Source organism: Chrysochloris asiatica, unplaced genomic scaffold (assembly GCF_000296735.1).
Source record: "Chrysochloris asiatica unplaced genomic scaffold, ChrAsi1.0 scaffold00028, whole genome shotgun sequence".
Taxonomy (NCBI): Eukaryota; Metazoa; Chordata; class Mammalia; order Afrosoricida; family Chrysochloridae; genus Chrysochloris; species Chrysochloris asiatica.
Window position 1 is genome coordinate 4970874 of NW_006408546.1, and position 19603 is coordinate 4990476.

General features: G+C 40.8%; 1 protein-coding gene across 3 annotated transcripts in view; it reads right to left on the bottom strand.

The window, feature by feature from the left end:
* Positions 1 to 9270: 9270 nt before the first annotated feature.
* The window catches only part of CPNE4 (copine IV), an 853737-nt gene continuing 843404 nt past the window's right edge, over positions 9271 to 19603 (bottom strand). The window contains exon 16 of one of the 3 annotated variants that reach the window (XM_006840023.1): positions 9271 to 11018. In XM_006840023.1, the coding sequence (XP_006840086.1) occupies positions 10884 to 11018 (135 nt within the window). In that variant the 3' untranslated portion in view covers positions 9271 to 10883. The remainder of the gene's footprint in view (positions 11019 to 19603) is intronic. The other 2 variants (XM_006840024.1, XM_006840025.1) reach the window with 2 other exon arrangements.

The window sequence follows — 19603 nt, forward strand, 5'->3', positions numbered from 1 at the left end:
GAAACCCTGTACAGGGTCGCTATGAGTTGGAACTGACTCCATGGCACATAACAACAACAACAACATGTTGATAATAGCAACTGTTATAATTACCATACCCCAGGTGTCATAGCTGTTGTGCTGTACAGCCCAGATCTGCCCTATAGGCTTAGTCCCCAGTTCCCGAAACACAAATCTGACCTGAAACACAAATTCACAAATGTCTTTCATTGTAAAGCACCACCTTGCCCACAGCTAACCTGCTTCTGAGGCAGCCTACATCCACTGGGTAGTCTAAGAGGGAGTAAGGGCTCAACCATCTTGACTTGACTTGGAGTAAGTTTGAAGGTGTACCCGAGCTTCAAAGCTGCCCCAGGAAGTCAGCTAAGGCCTTTATCACAGCCCACAATCTTCCTCTGCCCAATCTTACGTCCCTCCACAAATCATAATCTCAAGAACACTCCCTTAATAACCTACCTGCACACTAATCTCAGTCTTAGAGTTTGCTTTTGGAGAAACCTAACTGGAAACACCAGCGCTTACATGCATTATCCCATACCCTCACAGCAACCTGTTAAAACAGGACCCTTTCCTGTTTCCCAGATACGAAAATCGAGGCTCAGAGACATTATCCCACTCTTAAATAGAGATTGGATTTGAATCCAAGTATCTCTGGCTTGAAAACATTAGGAATTTCTACTGTAACACACTCAAGAGGAAGACTGAGTCTAGGGATATTTAGAAAGTAGAAGTTCTAGAACTGATTCAATGGCTTATTCCATGTGGGTGGCAGGACAGAAAATATTGAGAATGGTTGGGAGGCTTGTTTCTTCTTGTCAGATGTGTCCCTATCTCTCTCCTTTACCACTATTCTACTTGGCAATGTTTAATGACATATTCATGAAAATATTTTTACATATTAAATGTTAATACATGTAACATATGTCTAGCAGTATTCCAAAACCCTAGAATTTGAAGGCAATCTAGCTGGAAGCTCTTTAGGTGACATAGAACCTGTATTTTTCATTCTGATTCCTCCTCAAATTCCATTCCCCAAACCTAGTGGAGACCTGATCCTTAGCAAATGCTGGAGACACTGATGAAATTGAAGAATTCTACCAACTTCTTCAGTCTGAAATTGATCAAACATGCAATCAAGGTGCATTGATAATTACTAGTGATTGGAATGTGAAAGTTGGAAGCAAAGAGGAAGGATCAACAGTTGGAAAATAGGGCCTTGGTGAGAGAAACAATGCTAGAGATCACATGACAGAATTTTGCAAGACCAATGACTAACTCATTGCAAATACCGTTTTTCAACAAAATAAACAACCACATACCTGAACCTCACAATATGGAATACACAGGAATCAAATTGTCTACATTGGTGGTGGTGATGAAGCATGTCAAAATTATCAGCCAAAAAAGGCCAGGAGTTGACTGTGGAACAAACCAACGATTACTCATATCTAAGGTCAGGCTGAGCTCTGGTAGCGTAGTGGTAATGAATCGGGCTGTGAACCTTAAGGCCAGCAGTTCGAAACTACCAGCTGTTCTGTGGGAGAAAGATGAGGTATTCTGCTCCCTTAAAGATTTACAGCGTCGGAAACCCTGTACAGGGTCGCTATGGGTCAGAACTGACTCGACGGCACTTAACAGCAACAACAACAAGGTCAGGCTGAAGCTGACTTTTTGCTTTCAGCTTAAGAAATGCTTAGTCTGTTCTTGAGATGGTCTCTAAATTCAGGTGGGATATATATATTCAAGGTCATATTTTGGCTCTCATGGCTGGTGAGGTTTAAACCGCTGACTTTGCAGTTGAAACCAACCTTATGGTCCAGTGCATTATCCTACAGTAACACACCAGGATATGGACAGGTAAAACTGCCAGAAATTCAAGCTGGATTTACTGAATAGTTTAAAATCAGGAAATGTGTGTGCCAGGGTTGTATCTTTTCATCATACTTGCTAGGCAAATAATTAGAGAAACAGGACTATATGAAGAAGAATGTGACATCAGGATTGGAGTAAGACTCATAAACAACCTGTGGTATGCAGAAGACACAACCGGAAGCAAATAAGACTTGATATACTTACTAATGAAGATCAAAGACTATAGCCTTCAATATGGATTGCACCACAATCTAAAGCAAATGAAAAATCTCACAACTGGACCAATAAATAACAACGTGATAAATAGAGAAAAGATTGAAGTTGTCAAAGACTCCATTTTGCTTGTATCCACATCAATATTTATGGAAACGGCAGTCAAGAAATCAAATGATTTCTTGCATTAGGCAAATCTGCTTCACAAGATTTCCTTAAAGTGTTCAAGAACAAAGATATCAGTTTGAGGACTAAGGCACCCCTGACCCAAGCCATGGTATTTTCAACCATCTTATATACATATGAAGGAGTCCTGGTGTGGCACTGTGGGTTAATGAGCCAGACTGCAAAGCCATTTGAACTGCAAGGTCGGTGGTTCAAGCTTACTAGTCACTCCTCGGAAACCCTATACAGGGTTGCTTTGGGTCGGAACCGATTCAAGGGCACTTAACAACAACAACATATGCATATGAAAGTTGGACAATGAATAACAAAGAGTGTAGAAGAATGGATACATTTGATTTATTGTGCTTGTAAAGAATATTGAAAGTACCATGAACTACCAGAAGAATAAACAAATTTATCTTGTAAATAGCACAGTCAGAATGCTCCTTAGAAGCAAGAATGGCTAGATTTCAACTCTCTTTCTTTGGGCATGTCATCAGGAGAAGCCAATTCCTGAAGCAGGACATCATACTTGGTAATGTGAAGGGTCAGCAAGAAAGTGGAAGAGACCCACCAAGATGGATTGACTCAGGGACATAAACAAATGACTCTAACAGAACAACAATTGTGAGAATGGTATAGGACCATGCGCTGGTTTCTTCAGTTGTGCATTGGGCCGCTATGAGTTGCAACCAATTCAGTGGCATCTAACAGCAATGATATTTCTGGTAATTTGTTACGCAGTTATAGTAAATGAATGTACCAGTCATCAGTTCTCAAAATGGGATTCCCAAAGGTCCCTGAGACATTTTTAGAGGATCTTTGAGGTAAAACCTATCTTCATAATCACACTACAATATTATTATCTTTTTGTTGCATTGACACTTGTCCCATAGTGTAAAGGCAATGCAGGATGGTATAAAACTGCTGGAGTGGTAGCTTTAAATCGTATGAGTGGCTATTGTATTCTTCATGGCTACTGTAGTCTTCACTTGCCTGGTGAAAGATAGAAAGAAGAAGTCTTTCCAGAAGTGTCTAGAAAGGAAGCCTTGTTGATCTACTTCTGAAAAATCAGCCCCTGAAAATCATATGGGCACACATGGGATAGTCAGGAGTTGGAATCAATTCTATGGAAACCAGATTAAACATTTGCAGCACAGAGCATGCAATTTCACTTAGAATGCCCATGATGGTGCAGAAAAATGGTGAATTTTATTAAATCTTGACCTTTGAATACATATCCTGGGTGATAAAATACTAAGTACCCATAAAGCACATTTGCAGCATTCCAACCTAACTAAGATGGTTGCTTCCAGGAAAAGCACTTGTGTGATTGTGTTGTAAGCAGAACTAGTTGCTTTTTACTGGTGCACCATTTTTACTGGGAAACAAGACTGACAGGTGAACTGTAAACTATTCTGATTTGAATATTTGTGTGACACTTTCTTTTGAAAATGAATGAAGTGATCCTGTCACTTCAACAAAAGCATTGGAAAGTATTTGTTGCCAACGGTAAAGTTTGAGTTTTTAGAGAGATTAGAATTTTGGAAAGCTTGTACCTGTCATAAGATTGACAGATTCTCAATGCTTAAAGGCTTCTGATGAGATTGGCAGTGATGTTATACAGCAATAGAACATGTACTTTTTTTCTTTGACACTGCAAAAGAAAATGTGTGAACATTTGGGAGATCTGAGTAACCTAGTACTGTTGCGTGCCATTAAGTGACTTCTGACTCACAGAGACCCTGGTTTCTGAGGTGGTAAATCTCTATGGAAGCAGAAAGCTTCATCCCGAAGAGTGGCTGGTAGATTCAAACTGCCGACCTTGCAGTTAGCAGCCCAATGTGTAACTCACTATGCTACCTAGACACCCTGTATAACTGAGTTGCTGTTGTTGTTAAGTGCCGTTGAGTCTGTTGAGACTCATACTGACCCTGTGTACTTGCAGGCGTGGGGAACATTTTTTCTGCCAAGGGTCATTTGGATATTTATAACATCGTTCATGGGCCATACAAAAACATCAACTTAAAAATTAGCTTGCTATATTTGGATGGCTTGAATTGCTGTTACCTTGGCAGGGTCAGACCAAATGGTTTTATAGACTTTATATGGCCCAAGGGCCAAACATTCCCCATCCCTGCAGGTTTTTAAAAGCTTTGAAAAACATTTTCAGGAGCAAAAGGCTTGTGGTTCGAAGTCCAGTGCTTATCCTACTAAGCCCCCAGGCTTCCTGAATAACAATATCATTCAAGTGACTGAATGCATCAAGTTTCAAAGTCATGAAGGGGTAAAAGAGCCATTGAAAATGCAAGGAAAGGCTTACTGATGTGATTTCAGAGTCTACACTGTAACTGACTATTAAGAAAATTCTACTCATTAAGTTTTGATACTGTAAAAAGAATACCAATACTCCTTCCTCTCTTTCCAACAGCATATCCATGTGACTCACTTCAAGAACTTTAAGTCCTTCAACCAAAACGCCATGCCATTTCACAACAGATTGAATGTCAATCAAGGACAACACAGCAGCCTTTTATTAAGCAAGGCATTAAAGAAATTTGCAGAAATGTAAAACAATGCTGTTCTTATCATTATTTGTTGCTTTAGAAAATCGTTCTTACATTTAAAACTTATGTTGGTTTATTATTATTTCAAAATAAATGAATGAGTATATTAAAATTTTCAGTTAAAATTGCAATACAGCAAATATTAAGATCTATAAACTGTAGAAACAAAGTCTCTTGGGTCTTCAATCATTTTAAAGATTGCATGTTATCTGTTAAGGCTGAGTGGAGGGGTCAATTCAGTTCTTCCTAATTTGCATTTCAGAGCCAAAATGAAGTCCTAGCTAATTTTTGTGTATAGTTTGACTCTTGTAATATTTAAAGCAATTGTTGAATTTTTAATAAGCTTCCAATATTCACACATTGGTAGATTTTTTATGGAAAATAGCTAGGTTTTCCAATTCTCTTGAAACACTGAATCTGCTGGTACATTCTTGCATGGCCCCCTAGAGTTGTAGCTGCTATCTCCTGGACACATGCTTCCGAGTTCCCTTTATCCTCATTACTTTCCACTTTTATGTCCCTATTTAAATCTGCACCTCTTCTATTATTCATGTGGTGTGCTCAACTTCTGGAATCATTTGCGTAGGTTATGTCCGACCTACAGCATCTCCATGATGGGAAGAAGTTGGAAAGACGTGTAAGTATTCTGAGATTCTGTACTACTCACCACAGGTTGTTGGACATCACCAAATGTCAAGAGTCTACAATTGGAAGCTTAGATCACCAGATGAGACATGTCTTTCTGAAATGGGGGCAAAGGCCATGTTTTCCATTTAAATTTTATTATTGTAAATTATGATTTGGGTGAAAATTTATAGAACAACAAGCTGTGATATGCAGATGATACAACCTTGCTTGCAGAAAGTGAAGAGGACTTAAAATACTTACTGATGAAGATCAAAGAGTACAGCCTTCAGTATGGATTGCATTTCAATGTAAAGAAAACAAAAATCCTAACCACTGCACCAATAAACAAACTTCTTATCAATCAATAAAAGATTGAAGTTGTCAAAGGCTTCATTTTTCTCAGATCAATCATCAACTCAGGGAAGCAGCAGTCAAGAAATCAAATGATGTTATTGCATTAGGCAAATCTGCTGCACAAGACCTTTTGAAGTTTTGAAGAGCAAAGATGTCGGTTTGAGGACTAAGGTGCGTCCGACTCAAGCCATGTTATTTTCAATAACCTCACATGCATGTGAAAGCTGGACAGTGAATAAGGAAGACTGTAGAAGTACTGATGCATTTGAGTTATGGTGTTGGAGAAGAATATTGAAAGTACTATGGACTGCCAAAAGAACAAATAGATGTGTGTTGGAAGAAGTGCAGCCAGAGTGCCCCTTGAAAGCCAGGATGGCCAGACTTTGTCTCTCATACTTTGGACATATTGTTGGGAGAGACCAGTCTCTGGAGAAAGATATCATGTTTGGTAAGGTGGAGGGTCAGAGAAAAAAAGAAAGACCCCCAGCAAGATTGGCAAAGTGGCAGCATCAATAGACTCAAACGTATCAATGATTGTGAGGTTGACCCAGGACTGGGCAATGTTTCATTTTGTTGTGTATGGGGGTTCGCTATGAGTCAGTACCGACTTGGTTACGAATTGGGCTGCAAACCTCAGGGTCAGTTCGAAACTACCAGCAATTCCGCGGGAGAAAGATGAGGCTTTCTGCTCCCATAAAGATTTATAGCCTCGGAAACCCTGTACAGGGTCGCTATGAGTCGGAACCGACTCCACGGCACATAACAACGACAACAAGAACAACACATTTTGTTTTGTGATATAGAAACTATGTAATCCCCACAGTTTATCATTACTCTTCCCACTTCCTCCCTGTATTTATCATTGCCAAATTTCCTTCTTTCCTATCCTTTCTTGCCTTCCGAACTTTAACCCTGGGCAAATTGTGCCTTTTTGATCTAGTATGGTTTGATTGTTCTAGTGAGTATGTTTCTTGTGTTATTGTTTACCTGATGGGCCACTGAAACATTTGGCTGAAAGGTGAACCTCCTCACTGGGGTGAGTTCAGTTTCAGGCTTGAAGGGTTTCTAAGGTCATATGCTCGTTGGTTCCTCCATTCTCTATCAGACCAGTAAACCTCATCTTTTCATGATTTTGTGTTTTGTTCCACATTTTCCTCCCACTCTATGTAGGACCTCCTATTGTGATCCCACTCAGAGTGATCACCATCTAGTTCTTCTGATATCAGCGTCATGGTACCTGGGGTTCACATAGTCCATTAGTCCTTTACATAATTGTGTTTTGGAGTGTGTGCTTTTGATTTTATGCACTCTTTTGTTTCAGGCAGAGAGAGACTAGTAGTTGTACCTTAGATGGCCATCCATGAGCTTTTAAAACCCAGTCACTATTCACCAAAGTAGACTGTAGAACGTTGTCTTTGTGCAGTCGTATACCAACTGACCTTGGTGTACCCACCTTCTTGGTGTGCAACTCACCTTCTCAAGGCGTTAGGTTATGAAAAAATCTAAGAAATTTTTATAACTTTGCCCCCTATATGTACCTCTGTATTCACAGGTACATTTATGTTGTTGTTAAGTGCTGTTGAGTCAGTTCTGACTCATAGCAACCTTGTATAGGGTTTCCTAGGAGCAGCTGGTGAGCTTGAACCACCAACCTTGTGATTTAAACTGACTTTGCAATCCAGAGCATTAACCCACAGCACCACACCTAAAATATATATATATGTATGTAGAAATATTCCTCTGTGAACTCTATATAGTTTTATGAGTGTAGTCCCATTCATCTTCTCAGCCCTGTGTACCTCGAGAGTCTATCTAAGTATCTCTTCACAGACTGCTCTGATTGTTACTGCAGGATTAGATATGTAATAGTATTTACCTTTCTTAACTTTAACTCTAGCGTTCCTCACAGTGTCTTCTTATGCCATGTTCATGCAAAAGTCATGTTTTAAGGCTCATTATTCTCAAATCTCCTAGTAATCTACTGCTCAATATGGCAAGTAGATCATTTTAAGGCCAAAAGAATAGCTGAAGTGGGGATTATACAATGAATTTGGACTCAGGAGCCAGAGAGTCTGTGTTCAAATACCGGCTCTTCCTTTTGATAGCTGTGTGACTTTGGGTAAGTTACCTAATGTCTCTGCATCTCATTCTGTCATCTGATGAGACTAATAATAATATTCATAGGACAGTTGTTGTTGTTGTTGTTGTTAAGTGCCGTCGAGTCGGTTTCGACCCATAGCGACCCTGTACAGGGTTTCCGAGGGTGTAGGACAGTAGGGAGGGTTAAATGAGTACTTAGACTCTCTAAATCAATAAGATAATGCTTGCACTTAGAAGAGTGCCTTAATAATTGTTGGTTATTGTTAGGGCCTCACTCACCCTCACTAATTGTTAACTATTTTTATTTGTTTCTGAGCTAGGCTTGAGTATGGCTATGAAATGGTCAGTAAAGTAAACCATCTGAAGAATCTGCCAGGCAAACTGGACTCTGTCCTTACTAGCCTCCAGAGTCCCGGCTTCTTGACAGCAGATATCTGAGAATGACATCGTTCATTTGAGATCGATAGTCACAAATTCTTATCCTTCTTGTTAAATCTACAGTGAATTTGAGATTGATCAAGAGCAGATAACAAGTTTATTCATTCACTCACTTAGGGTTAGAAACAAGTATCAGCAATTTCTGTAACATGTTATTAAGTGCTGTTGATTTGGACTCATGGCAGTCTCATGTGACAGACTAGAACTGTCCCCATAGTTTCCTAGATTATATCATATGGAAGCAGATTACCAGGCTTTTTCTCACACATTGTCACTAAGTGGGTTCGATTTACCAACCATTTGATAAGCAGTTAAGTGCTTACCTGCTCTGTGCGGGGGGGCTTCTTTTCTGTAGCATGTTGTATGTAGTTAAATGCATTGGAGTTGTTTCCTACTCATTGCGACCCTGTGCACAACACAACGAAACAGGGCCCAGTCCTGTGCCATCCTCACAATTACTGTCATATTTGAGGTCATTATTGCAGCCACTGTGTCAATCCATTTTGTTGGGGGTCTTCTTCTTTGTCTCTCTCTTTACCAAGTAAGATGTCCTTGTCCAGCATATATAAAAAACAAACAAACAAAAGAAATGCACTGCCAATGCGTTCAAATTTGATGCATAGTGATCCTATATAGGGTTTCTGAGGCGGTCAATCTTTATGGGAGTAGAAAATCTCATATTTCTTCCATGGACTGGTTGGTATGAACTGCTGACCTTTCAATGATCAGTCCAGTGCTTACTCTACAGTGCCACCAGGGCTCCAGTATAAAGCCTAAATATTTTAACTCCTTGTTTGTTAGAAGCAATGATCCACATGTTTCAACGGGACTGTAACAGAGCTATTATGAATTTGGAGACTAGGTCATCTACATGAAAAAAGTCAGTGTTAGGAAATTCCCTCGAAAAGAGAAACAAGACCACAAGTCTTAGAAAAAAAATTCCGTAAGTATCCAATTTATTCATAAAACAATACAGTTTAAGTATTTGTGGTTTTTCAGTCATACATTATTACCATCATTCCCAAAATGTTGTGCATTTGGCTGACATGTATTTGCAACGTTAGGATCTATAATTATATCTCTGGAAATCATACAAAACATTTGACTTGCCTGTTCACATTCAATCCCCCGAGTCCTAGAAAACAAGCACACAGGACTATTATTATGCCTTGTGATTTACTTCCCATTTTCTGACCAAAAATAAGTTCCACCTTGTGCCTTTTATGCTTGCAAAACATTTGTCCTTGTCTCTGTGAGAAAACTGTGCAAGTGAAACATTTATTCCTTTGATTCAAGACTGGCCAGCTTACAAAACACCTCCACCCCAAATAGTGGCTCCAGAAATTTCTGGTAGACTTGACTCTCAGGAGTGAGAAAAACAGGCCAAGTGAAACGCTGCACTAACCACAAAGATCAACTTTGTGGACTAGGTGTCCAGGGAGCCATTCTGCGTGGCCATTTGCTGTGGACAAGTGTTCATTATTGTGGCTCCAGTGAAGACGTTTGGGCCATTCCTAAGGACCAGAGACATGGTACCATCCATGAGGTGTTGAGTGATGTTTCCTTGTAGAGTGCAGGGGCTGGTCAGGCGAAGCACTCTCCAGTCTTGTTGAAGGAAGAGATGCGACTATAAAGCAGAGAGACTGATTTGGGTTACACAATTTCTGGAATTAGTCTCATTGCTTTCTATTGCCTCCCCCACCGGAAACAGGTAGGGTGTTTGTACTACTGGCAGGATGAGGTGCTATTCTCAAGCAGACTAGAAACTTCCCTGTTCCAGATGGTCTCCACAACCACACCCTAACTTCTAGCGTCTTGCTACTCTCAGTGTGACCTGGTGAGTGCACTGGCATCACCTGGGAGCTTGTTGGAAAGGCAGAATCTCAAGTTCCATGCAGACTTACTGACTCTGTTAGCATCTGGATCCTAACCAGATTCTCAGGTGAGTTGTGTTCAGTCAAGTTTGAGAAGGCCTGGGTCCACTTCAAGAGAACTACTTCTAGGTGAACAAACCTCCTCTTCAATAGGGAGACCATTCTTAGCAGGGAGGGACTATAGATAACAACTGCAAAAACAGTGTGGGTTTTTGTTTTTTTATTTTAAACATGCAAAATACAGTCCATGCATCTGCCATTTTGAAAAGTCTTTCATCCTGTAGCAGATAAAACCAAATATGTTTTGGCTATCGACGTTCAAGAAATGTTTCAAAATGCTTTACAGTGTAAAGATATAATAAGAAATTTAGCAAAATTTCAACAAACCTGTATAAAAAACCAATACAGATACCATTTTATTTCAAGGAGACATGCTGTACTGTAAAGAGTAAATTACTGTTACTTGTGTTTCTGTGTAAAAAGTCTTTAACAATACAACGGCTTAACAGATCCAGGCCTTGGGGCTACACATGCAAAAAAATCATCAGTTAAAAATCACCAAAACGTGCTATTTTTAAATGTGTATGTGGTTCTTTTATTAAGTATGGGAGTAGTAGAAGTATTAAATATGATCAGGAACAGTATTTTGGAACTCTGTAAAAGTGGGTGGAGTTTATGGTGCTAGTGTCCTGGAAGACTCATACACTTCCGATGAACATTTTGGTTTAATCCCTTTGCCATTGTAATAGTCCACGACTTGGTTTGGGACTTCAGCCAACACACTCTTTGCCAGGGCAGCAGGAGAGGCCTGCAAGAAAGAAAAAACCACCATGGTCATAGTGATTGGCCTAAGGAACCTGACTCAGACTCAATCTGAAAAACCAGAGTCCTGCTCTGAGCAGCTGATCTCAGTCAGTCAGTCAGTCAGTCAGTCAGTCAGTCAGTCAGTCAGTCAATCAGTGTTTGTTGAGGGTCTATTCTAAGTAAGAGCTGTCAGATTGTTAGAAAATAAGTCTTCAATTTCATAATTATACATATATTTATCATGTATGTCTCAAGACATTAATCTATTCACATCTGAAGGTGCGTGGGAGCTAGATGGTAGAATGAATTGTGTTGCTTCTGATTTGCATTCAATTTCAGACTGGTGTGGTGCTGTGGGTTAATGTGCTGGACTGCAAGGTTGGTTTGAACCATAAGGCTGGTGGTTCAAGCTCACCAGTCAGTCCTCAGAAACCCACAGGGTTGCTATGGGTTAGAACCGACTTGATGGCATTTAACAACAATAACAATCATGTTCCAGGCACTGTAGTAAGGTATGTGGCAGTCTATGGTTCTTGCCATTAGGGAGACTGCAATGAAGCATGTGAAGGGGTCTGGCATGGCCAGAATGAACTCTAATATGATGAAGACTATGATGTACTCTACAGCACCATTTCACATAGGAGTTTAGAAGAAATGTGGCATTGTAGATCCATCCCAAACCTACTGAGTCAGAATGCTCACGTTTAACAAGATGTTCTGGTGATTTGTATAAATATTAAAATTTGAGTAGCACAGCTGTCAAGAGCCTCAAACACTGTGTGACCCAAGCATAGGAAAGAAAGACTAAGTCATCTTGGAGGAAACTAGATCAGGCTTCCTGGAGGAGGTGGCATTTGAGCTAGAATTAGAAAGAAATGCAAAATCTCAGAGAAGAAACTAGTCGAAAGACAGTGTCAAATTACCCAATAAGCAAGGTAAGCACAGGCTTACTTGTGCTTACTTAGTAATATATATAGTGAACAATTATATATTATAATATATAGTGAACAATTTCTGAAGTTTTTCACCACGTCGAAGATTTTGCTTATAATATAAGAAAGGCTGACATCTGTCTCTCACCCAACTCAGATATCTCTCCCACAGCACCTTCCTGGAGAATCAAAACCTCTTTTCAAATTCACAGTCCCTGATAAAATGGAGTACTCGGTAAACAAGGAAAGCAGGGACTAACTTGTATTTACTAACTGATCTTTAGTGAATAGTTTCACGTTTTTCACCAAGAGATGTAGGGAAACCTCTGTGAAACTGCTCAATACAGACTAAAATGTTAGCACAATTAAGTCTCTTCTACCTTTCTTATTGGGTACTCCACCCTTATCTATTGGAGTCCTGGTGTGGCACTAAGGGTTAATGTGCTAGACTGCAAAGTCAGTTTGAATTGCAAGGTTGGTGGTTCAAGCTCACCAGCCGCTCCTCGGGAACCCTATTCAGGGTCGCTATGAGTTGGAACCGACTCGACAATGGCACTTAACAACAACAACAACCCCTGTCCGTAGAGCTACATGAGATTACATGAGCCACTTCCTCATCTGCCTTGAGTCCTGCTCTGAGAACTACATGGTGCCTAGCTTCCACTACCTGCTCTTATTGATGAGGGCCACAATAGACAGACTCTGTCAGGATGGGAGAAAAATGCAGAACAGAATTCAAATTCTTAAGATTTACTAAACTAGGTGAGACTAGAGAATGCCCTGAAGCTATTGCCTTGAAGTACTCTTTAAATCTTGAACTGAAACTACCCCCTGAGGTCACCTTATAGTGAAATAATAGGCTGATACATAAAATAAAGGATATTACCCATAAATAATGTGCTCCACTAAAAAAGAAAAAATCTATGCGAGATCAAGAGGTTAACAATTACTCTAAGCAAAGCTGAGAAGATAAACTATATTCTACAAAACAACCAGATATATAATTAAAGAGAATGTTGATACATTATGAAAAATGCTAATGTCACTGAAAAATTTGAATAGAAATTATTAAATGAGAACCTAATTTGTTGTGTAAACTTTCATGGAAAACAATAAAATATCATTTGGAAAACTAGATACAGAGGAGAATGGTATTTTATCATTCCAGGGACAGTGGGTCATCTGATGGACAGAAAGACAGGTGCATGCATGCATGTGTATGTGTGTGTGTGTAAAGTCAGGTAAAAGGAATCTTTGAATACTTTGAATTTGGTCTTTATTTTAGCAGCATTATTGATCTACTGCATGCTTTGGGAACAGACAAGGATCAGGACTATTTGATTTATGGTGATGTCCACAGCAAAGTAGGCTGAAGTTGACATCATGCCTGGACTCTGAAGTCATGCAGAGCTGGCTTTGACTCCTGGGCAGGTAACTTCAATCATCTGAGTCTCAGTATGAGTGATTATTGAAATCTTAAGGCAGAGTGACCGGTTAACATGCGTGTGAAACCTTTAGGAAAGACCCCATAGAAAAGGTCTTGATGATATGCTAGGACACCTGGTTTCTAGTTCTTTCTTGCTAGGTGACTTGCTACTCACCTGACCAATCAACCTCACTAAGCTCCAGTATTCTGAGAGGCAAAATAGGGAAGAACTATAACCCATCCTATCTCATAGAATTTTTAGGAAGCTCAAAATAGGGCTTTTTTTTTTTTTTTTTTTTAAGATACATGCTCAAAGACCATCTGAAAACACGGTGAAGAGTTTTTGTGAAGTGATGCTTTGCAGTTTGAAGATGTCATAGCATGTTGGATATTTGACAGCCAAGGATGTGTTTTGACTTCATAATTAACTGCTCGGAACAGTGTTAGATCACAGCCCATGTGTATACTGAGGCAGACAGAAAAGTAAATCCCACCTTTTCTCCTTAGCCAGATAAAGGTTGAAGGGCCAAATCTTGATTTCTCAGCTTCCTTTGCATCTGGGTGGCCATGTGACTCAATTTTGTCCTTTGAGGCATTCTCCTTTGAATGAGAATATGCTGCCTGAACCTATAGCAGCCATCTTGTCATCATAAGGGAATGGAAGAGGAAATCTCAAAGTGCTGACCAGGATGCTGTTGAATCACTGCCAGCAGCCCACCAACACCTAATCTCTAGCTGTTGTTGTTAAGTGCCGTTGAGACAGTTCCGACTCATATCGACCCTGTATAGGGGTTTCTGAGTAGTGGCTGGTGAGTTTGAACCACCGACCTTGCAGTTCAAACTGACCTTGTGGTCCAGTGCTTATCTTATAGCACCACACCAGGACTCCAATTTCTAGTTATATGAGAAAAATATGTTCCCTTTTGTGGACTTTTTTGGGCCAGAAAATTCTTTGGGACTGCCCTGTGGACTGTACGATGTATAGTAGCACCCCTGACCTCTATCCATTAGATCAGACTAACAACCCTTTACTTGTTACCATCAAAACTGTTCCCAGACATTACCAAATGTCCCCAGCTTAGACCCACTTGTGAAATCAACAGTACAATGAGTTTGCTATTACTTACATATCCTAACTAGTGTTGTCCAATTGAACAGGAACATGTTCTATATTTGTACTGCCTAATACAGTACTTGTTGTTAAGTGCCATTGAATCAGTTCTGATGCATAGTGACTCTGTATGGGTTTCTAAGGAGTGGCTGGTGGATTTGAACTGCTGACCTTGTGGTTAGCAGTCCAGTGCTTATCTTACAGTGCCACACCAGGACTCCATACAATTACCGAACCCTTGACTAATAGCTAGTGTGAAAGAGAAACTGAATTTAATATTTTATTTAGGAATTTAGATTTAATTGGCCACATGGGGCTAGAGGCTACTGTAATGGACAACACAATTCCTAAGTGGTATCTGTATCTCCTTACATATGTGTACTGGTGGCTGTGGTGAGCAAATAGGGCTTGTGGGGTACCAGTTGGTTGGGAAAAGGCAGAAAATGTGAAAACAGCTGGTTATAGCAGTAATGTGTGGTGCTGTGGGTCAATGTGCTGGACTGAAAGGTTGGTTTGAATTGAAAGGTCGGCAGTTCAAGCTCACCAGCTGCTCCTTGGAAACCCTAACTGAGTTACTATGGGCCAGAATTGACTCAATGGTGCTCAACAACAACAGTAACTATATTTATTGACCACTGTGGTAAGCTTTATGTCGACATCACCTTTCATCCACTAATGTGTGTATCATGGGCCTCATTTTACATATTAACGTCTATAGCACAGAGAGGTTAAAAGCTTGCTCAGAGACACAAAGTTCAGTGCCTGTGTCCTGTCCACTTCAAAGCTTTGAGTTTTGAGAGCTGTGAGTTTCTGCACTGCAGAAAAAGCAGTTAATTCATAGGTTACTGACTCTTATGATAACAGCTCTTCACCTTCCCTTTTTATTTAATGCTTATTGAATCCAGAGTAGATTAGTTTGGTTAACGAAAGTTTTCAAAAATCTAAATGGAAACCCATGAAGATAACGTGGGTGAATACGGTCCTGGTGTTGGTCCTCCACAGAGCAGCTGGAGACCATGGGGATGGACTGCAGGGACCGGACTGGTCCTGCTCATCACACTCCTCTACTGCCAATGATTCCTCAGGACCCCAGTCACCAAGCCTTTGTCCTTCCTTTAACCCCAGCGCAAGATGCACAGCTTTCCTTATGGCCACTTCTCTGCTTGGAATCTGGTACAAACACTTCAGCTCTTCTCAACCACCCAAAGGTCTCCAAGCATGACTTTTCTGATATGTACACCTATGTCCCAACCATGCAATCCTCTTATAATCTCCTTGAGGCTGGACCAAGGATTATCCTTCATAAGGATTATAAAACTTTATAATCTTGCTGTGGTCCCAATGACTAGCATGTGCCTTGCGTGACAGGCATCACTTCATGAACGTCTGAGGATGAGGAAGAGGTCTGGAGTAGATATTGATGCTTTGCTAGGATTAGTGATATTGCTTCAGTGCCCACAGACGTGTGTGTGTGTGTTGGTGTTGGAAAGGATGGTGTGGGAAAGTTACTATCCTAGGGAGTGAGCTTTCTTGACCCCTCTTCACCCAGGCAGAGTTATGGAGGGTGGTGAGTGATGGTTCCCACTTCTTTCTGACTGAGAAAAGGAGGAGGACATCATTATTTATACAGTCATCTCCTCCTTACCTTAGATACCATGCAAGTGTCTAGCTTCATTTGGAAACATAATGGCACCAGACTCCTGGTGTTGTGCTGTAGGGTAAGCACTGAACTGCTAAGCAAAAGGTCTACAGTTCAAACCCACCAGCTGCTCCTTGGAAACCCTATATGGAGTTGGTATGAGTTGGAACTGACTCAACGCATTTAACAAGAACAACAACAACAGCACATTCTCTCAGCCTCAACATCAGCTCCAAGACACAGGTTAACCTAGTCCTGCCTTTTACTTTACTCTTTCTTTGTGAGTCCACTGTTTGCTGTCCATAAGCAAACAACTTGAGACTGTGGCGTGTTACTTCATTTGCTCTCAGTTAGAAACCTCCCCCTTGGGAAAGTTGAAGATGGGCTTGCTGCCCACACTCATAGCCCCCAGGAGCTTGTAGAAAAGCTTGGTTGCTGCTACTGTTCTTTGGAAACTCCCTTTATACTCAACTCTGTAGCTAGGGATCCATTTTCTGCTCCTTTAATCATTCTTATTACACAGCATCCCTCCTTAAAAGGAGAATCATAATTGTGTGGCAGTACAGTTATGAATAATACCTCATCATTCAAGGAGCCCTGGAGTGTGCATTTATTTTCTAATGAGGTCCTGGCAGTTCATGAAATCTAGGGTTCAGCTGAGGCTGAGGAGCTGGAGATTTATCTGTGTACTCACTTTAAAGTCTCTCCCAAGAAAGTGGCAGAATATACAATTACAACTTATGCCTATGCCTCTGCCACTAGAACTGCGGCTTGCCGGTAATAAATAATGATCCAGTCATCCTTTGACTTTCTATATTGACCTTTCCCAGTGTAGCTGGAGTCCCAGCTTGAGTCCAAACTGGAATTCAGATGGGTCTGGATGAATCTGATAAACTAGCTGCACAGAGTGTCCAAAACAGATTGAATGAGGGTTTGGGGTTGGAGGAGAAAGGCTTTTCCAAGAAGCATCAGAAGGAAAGGACTTGTGGGGGTGGATGATCTGGTGTATGTCTCTTCTTCCTGACCTGAGCCCAGTGGAGGGAAGGGGTACAGTGGAGGCAAAATAAACATACAAAACAAGATGTTCCCAGCAGAAATGCTTTGAGATGTGGGGACACAGATGTCATTGCGACACTGGCCCAAGTCATGGAAGAGGTTCTTTGTAACATGGAGGGGAGGAGCTTCTCTCCATTCCCAAGGGAACTGCAGAACAGCTTCAAGGCACTGAACGGACTCGGGAGGATCCCAGCTGGTGCGTTGTTAACAGCCACTGGTAGCGGTCTCAGTTGACTAGTGGGGGCTGCCTGATGCTCTATTCTTGGGTGACTTCCATAAGGGGTACTGCTATGGATTGAATTATGTCCCCCACGATATGTGTTGAGATCTTGACCCTTGTGCCTGTGAATGTGGTCCTGTTTGAAAATAGGACTGTTCCTTTGTTATGTTAATAAGCCATGCTGGAGTAAGATGGGTCCTAAACCTAATCACTCCTGAGTGGTGTCATATAAGGTGAGCAGAAAAGATATGGAGAGACACACCACACAGAGGGAAAACAGATGTCATGTACAGGCCAGTCTGCAAACCAAGGAAGACCCAGCAGCTACTAGAAGCTGAAAGAGATAAATAAGACCTTTCCCTAGAGCCCTGAGCTCTAGAACTGTGAGGAAATAAATTTTCATTCTTCAAACCACACCCTTGTGGTATTTTTTTTGTCATGGAAGCACCAGCAAACTAAGATAGGAATGGAATAGACAACACAGAGGCCTTAATGTGACTGCCCATGCTACTCCTGAAGACTCTGAGACAGACAGGGGTGTGACTTCAGGGCCACGACTAGCTCATATGGAGCCTTTGTAAAAATTAGAAAAGGTACCCCATATGTACATGATTTTTTTGGGAAATATTATAGGTATCCCATTCTTCATGGAGTGAATAATTATCCAGAATTTGGAAATGTGGAAAAGCATTTGCTGAGCACCTTTCTTCCCAATGTCACACAGAACATTGTCTAAATGGGTCTGCTTTAGGGACACCAGGATAGTATTACACTGCTGAGCTTACAATTGATCACTGATTACACACCAAGTCTATAAAGTTAGATGTTAACTCAGAGAAAATAGATAAGATACAAATGAGCTCTGTTCAGTACAGAAGGTAATCCAAAGATTATGGTTTTTAAACCTTGTATGTCATTTAATTTGTTTTTGAGTCTACTTTAGCAAATTTATTCTACCATTTCCTTCTCACTGACTATATTCTCTGACTTACACTCATCTTTGTACCAGCTTTGTCTTCTGGTTGGCTCCCTCACTAATCAATTAAAAGTATCTTTGACGCTACTGTGATATATGAGTATTTATAGCAAGTCCTGGTCTGGCACTGTGGGTTAATGCACTGGATTGCAAGGCTGTTTGAACTGCAGGTTTGGTAGTTCAAGCATACCAGGTGGTCCTTGGAAATCCTATACAGAGTTGCTATGAATCAGAATCAATTTGGCAGCACTTAACAAGTTAACTATATATAGTGACTATAGCTTTTAAACATTTTGAAAATAAGCTTTGCTAAGGATCTCTGGAAGCATAGTGGTTATGAGTCAGGCTGCTAACCTCAAAGTCAGCAGTTCGAAATTACCAGCTGTTCCACAAGAGAAAGATGAGGCTTTCTGCTCCTGTAAAGATTCACAGCCTTGGAAACCCTATGCGAGGTCGCTATGAGTCGGAACTGGCTCCACGGAACACCCACCACCAAGGTAAATACAAACATGATTTGATCAGCAGAACCCAGGCTTCATTTTAGCTTCTCCTTGCTTCTTCCACCAGGTTCCCTTAGACAAGGAACAACCCAATTGTGTATAGCAGTCCTGGGGTCTCTAGAGATTTTGAATTATATGGAAGACAGCAAAACCAAACCAAACTCACTGCCATCAACTTGATTTCAAGTATAGCCACTCTATAGGACAAAGCCCTGGTGTGGTGCAGTGGGTTAATGCACTGGACTGCAAAGTCATTTTGAACTGCAAGGTTGGCAGTTCAAGCTCACCATCTGCTCCTTGGAAACCCTATGGAGGATTGCTATGGGTTGGAACCAACTCTATGACACTTAACAACAACATAGGACAATGTAGAACTACCCTTTAGGGGTTCCAAAGCTATAAATTATCTGTATATAAGACTTTCATATCTTTCTCCTACAGAGTCCCTGGTGGGTTTGAACAGCTGACTTTTTGGTTATCAGGAGAGTGCTTTAACCACTGCACCACAAGGGCTGCTGGAAGAGGACAAGTGTCCGTGGAGTTTTGGCTGTGATAGTCAACATGACTCCTTATCTATAATCTATAACTCAGTTTATACTTCTTTCTCCAAAGAATCCGCTCTACATATCCTTGTTGTGGGAGACAGCCTGACCTGGCAGGGATAACTGATATTGCTTCAAGATGGCAGATTATTACTACAAACACTGGCAGAAAAAATGTGGCAAACTA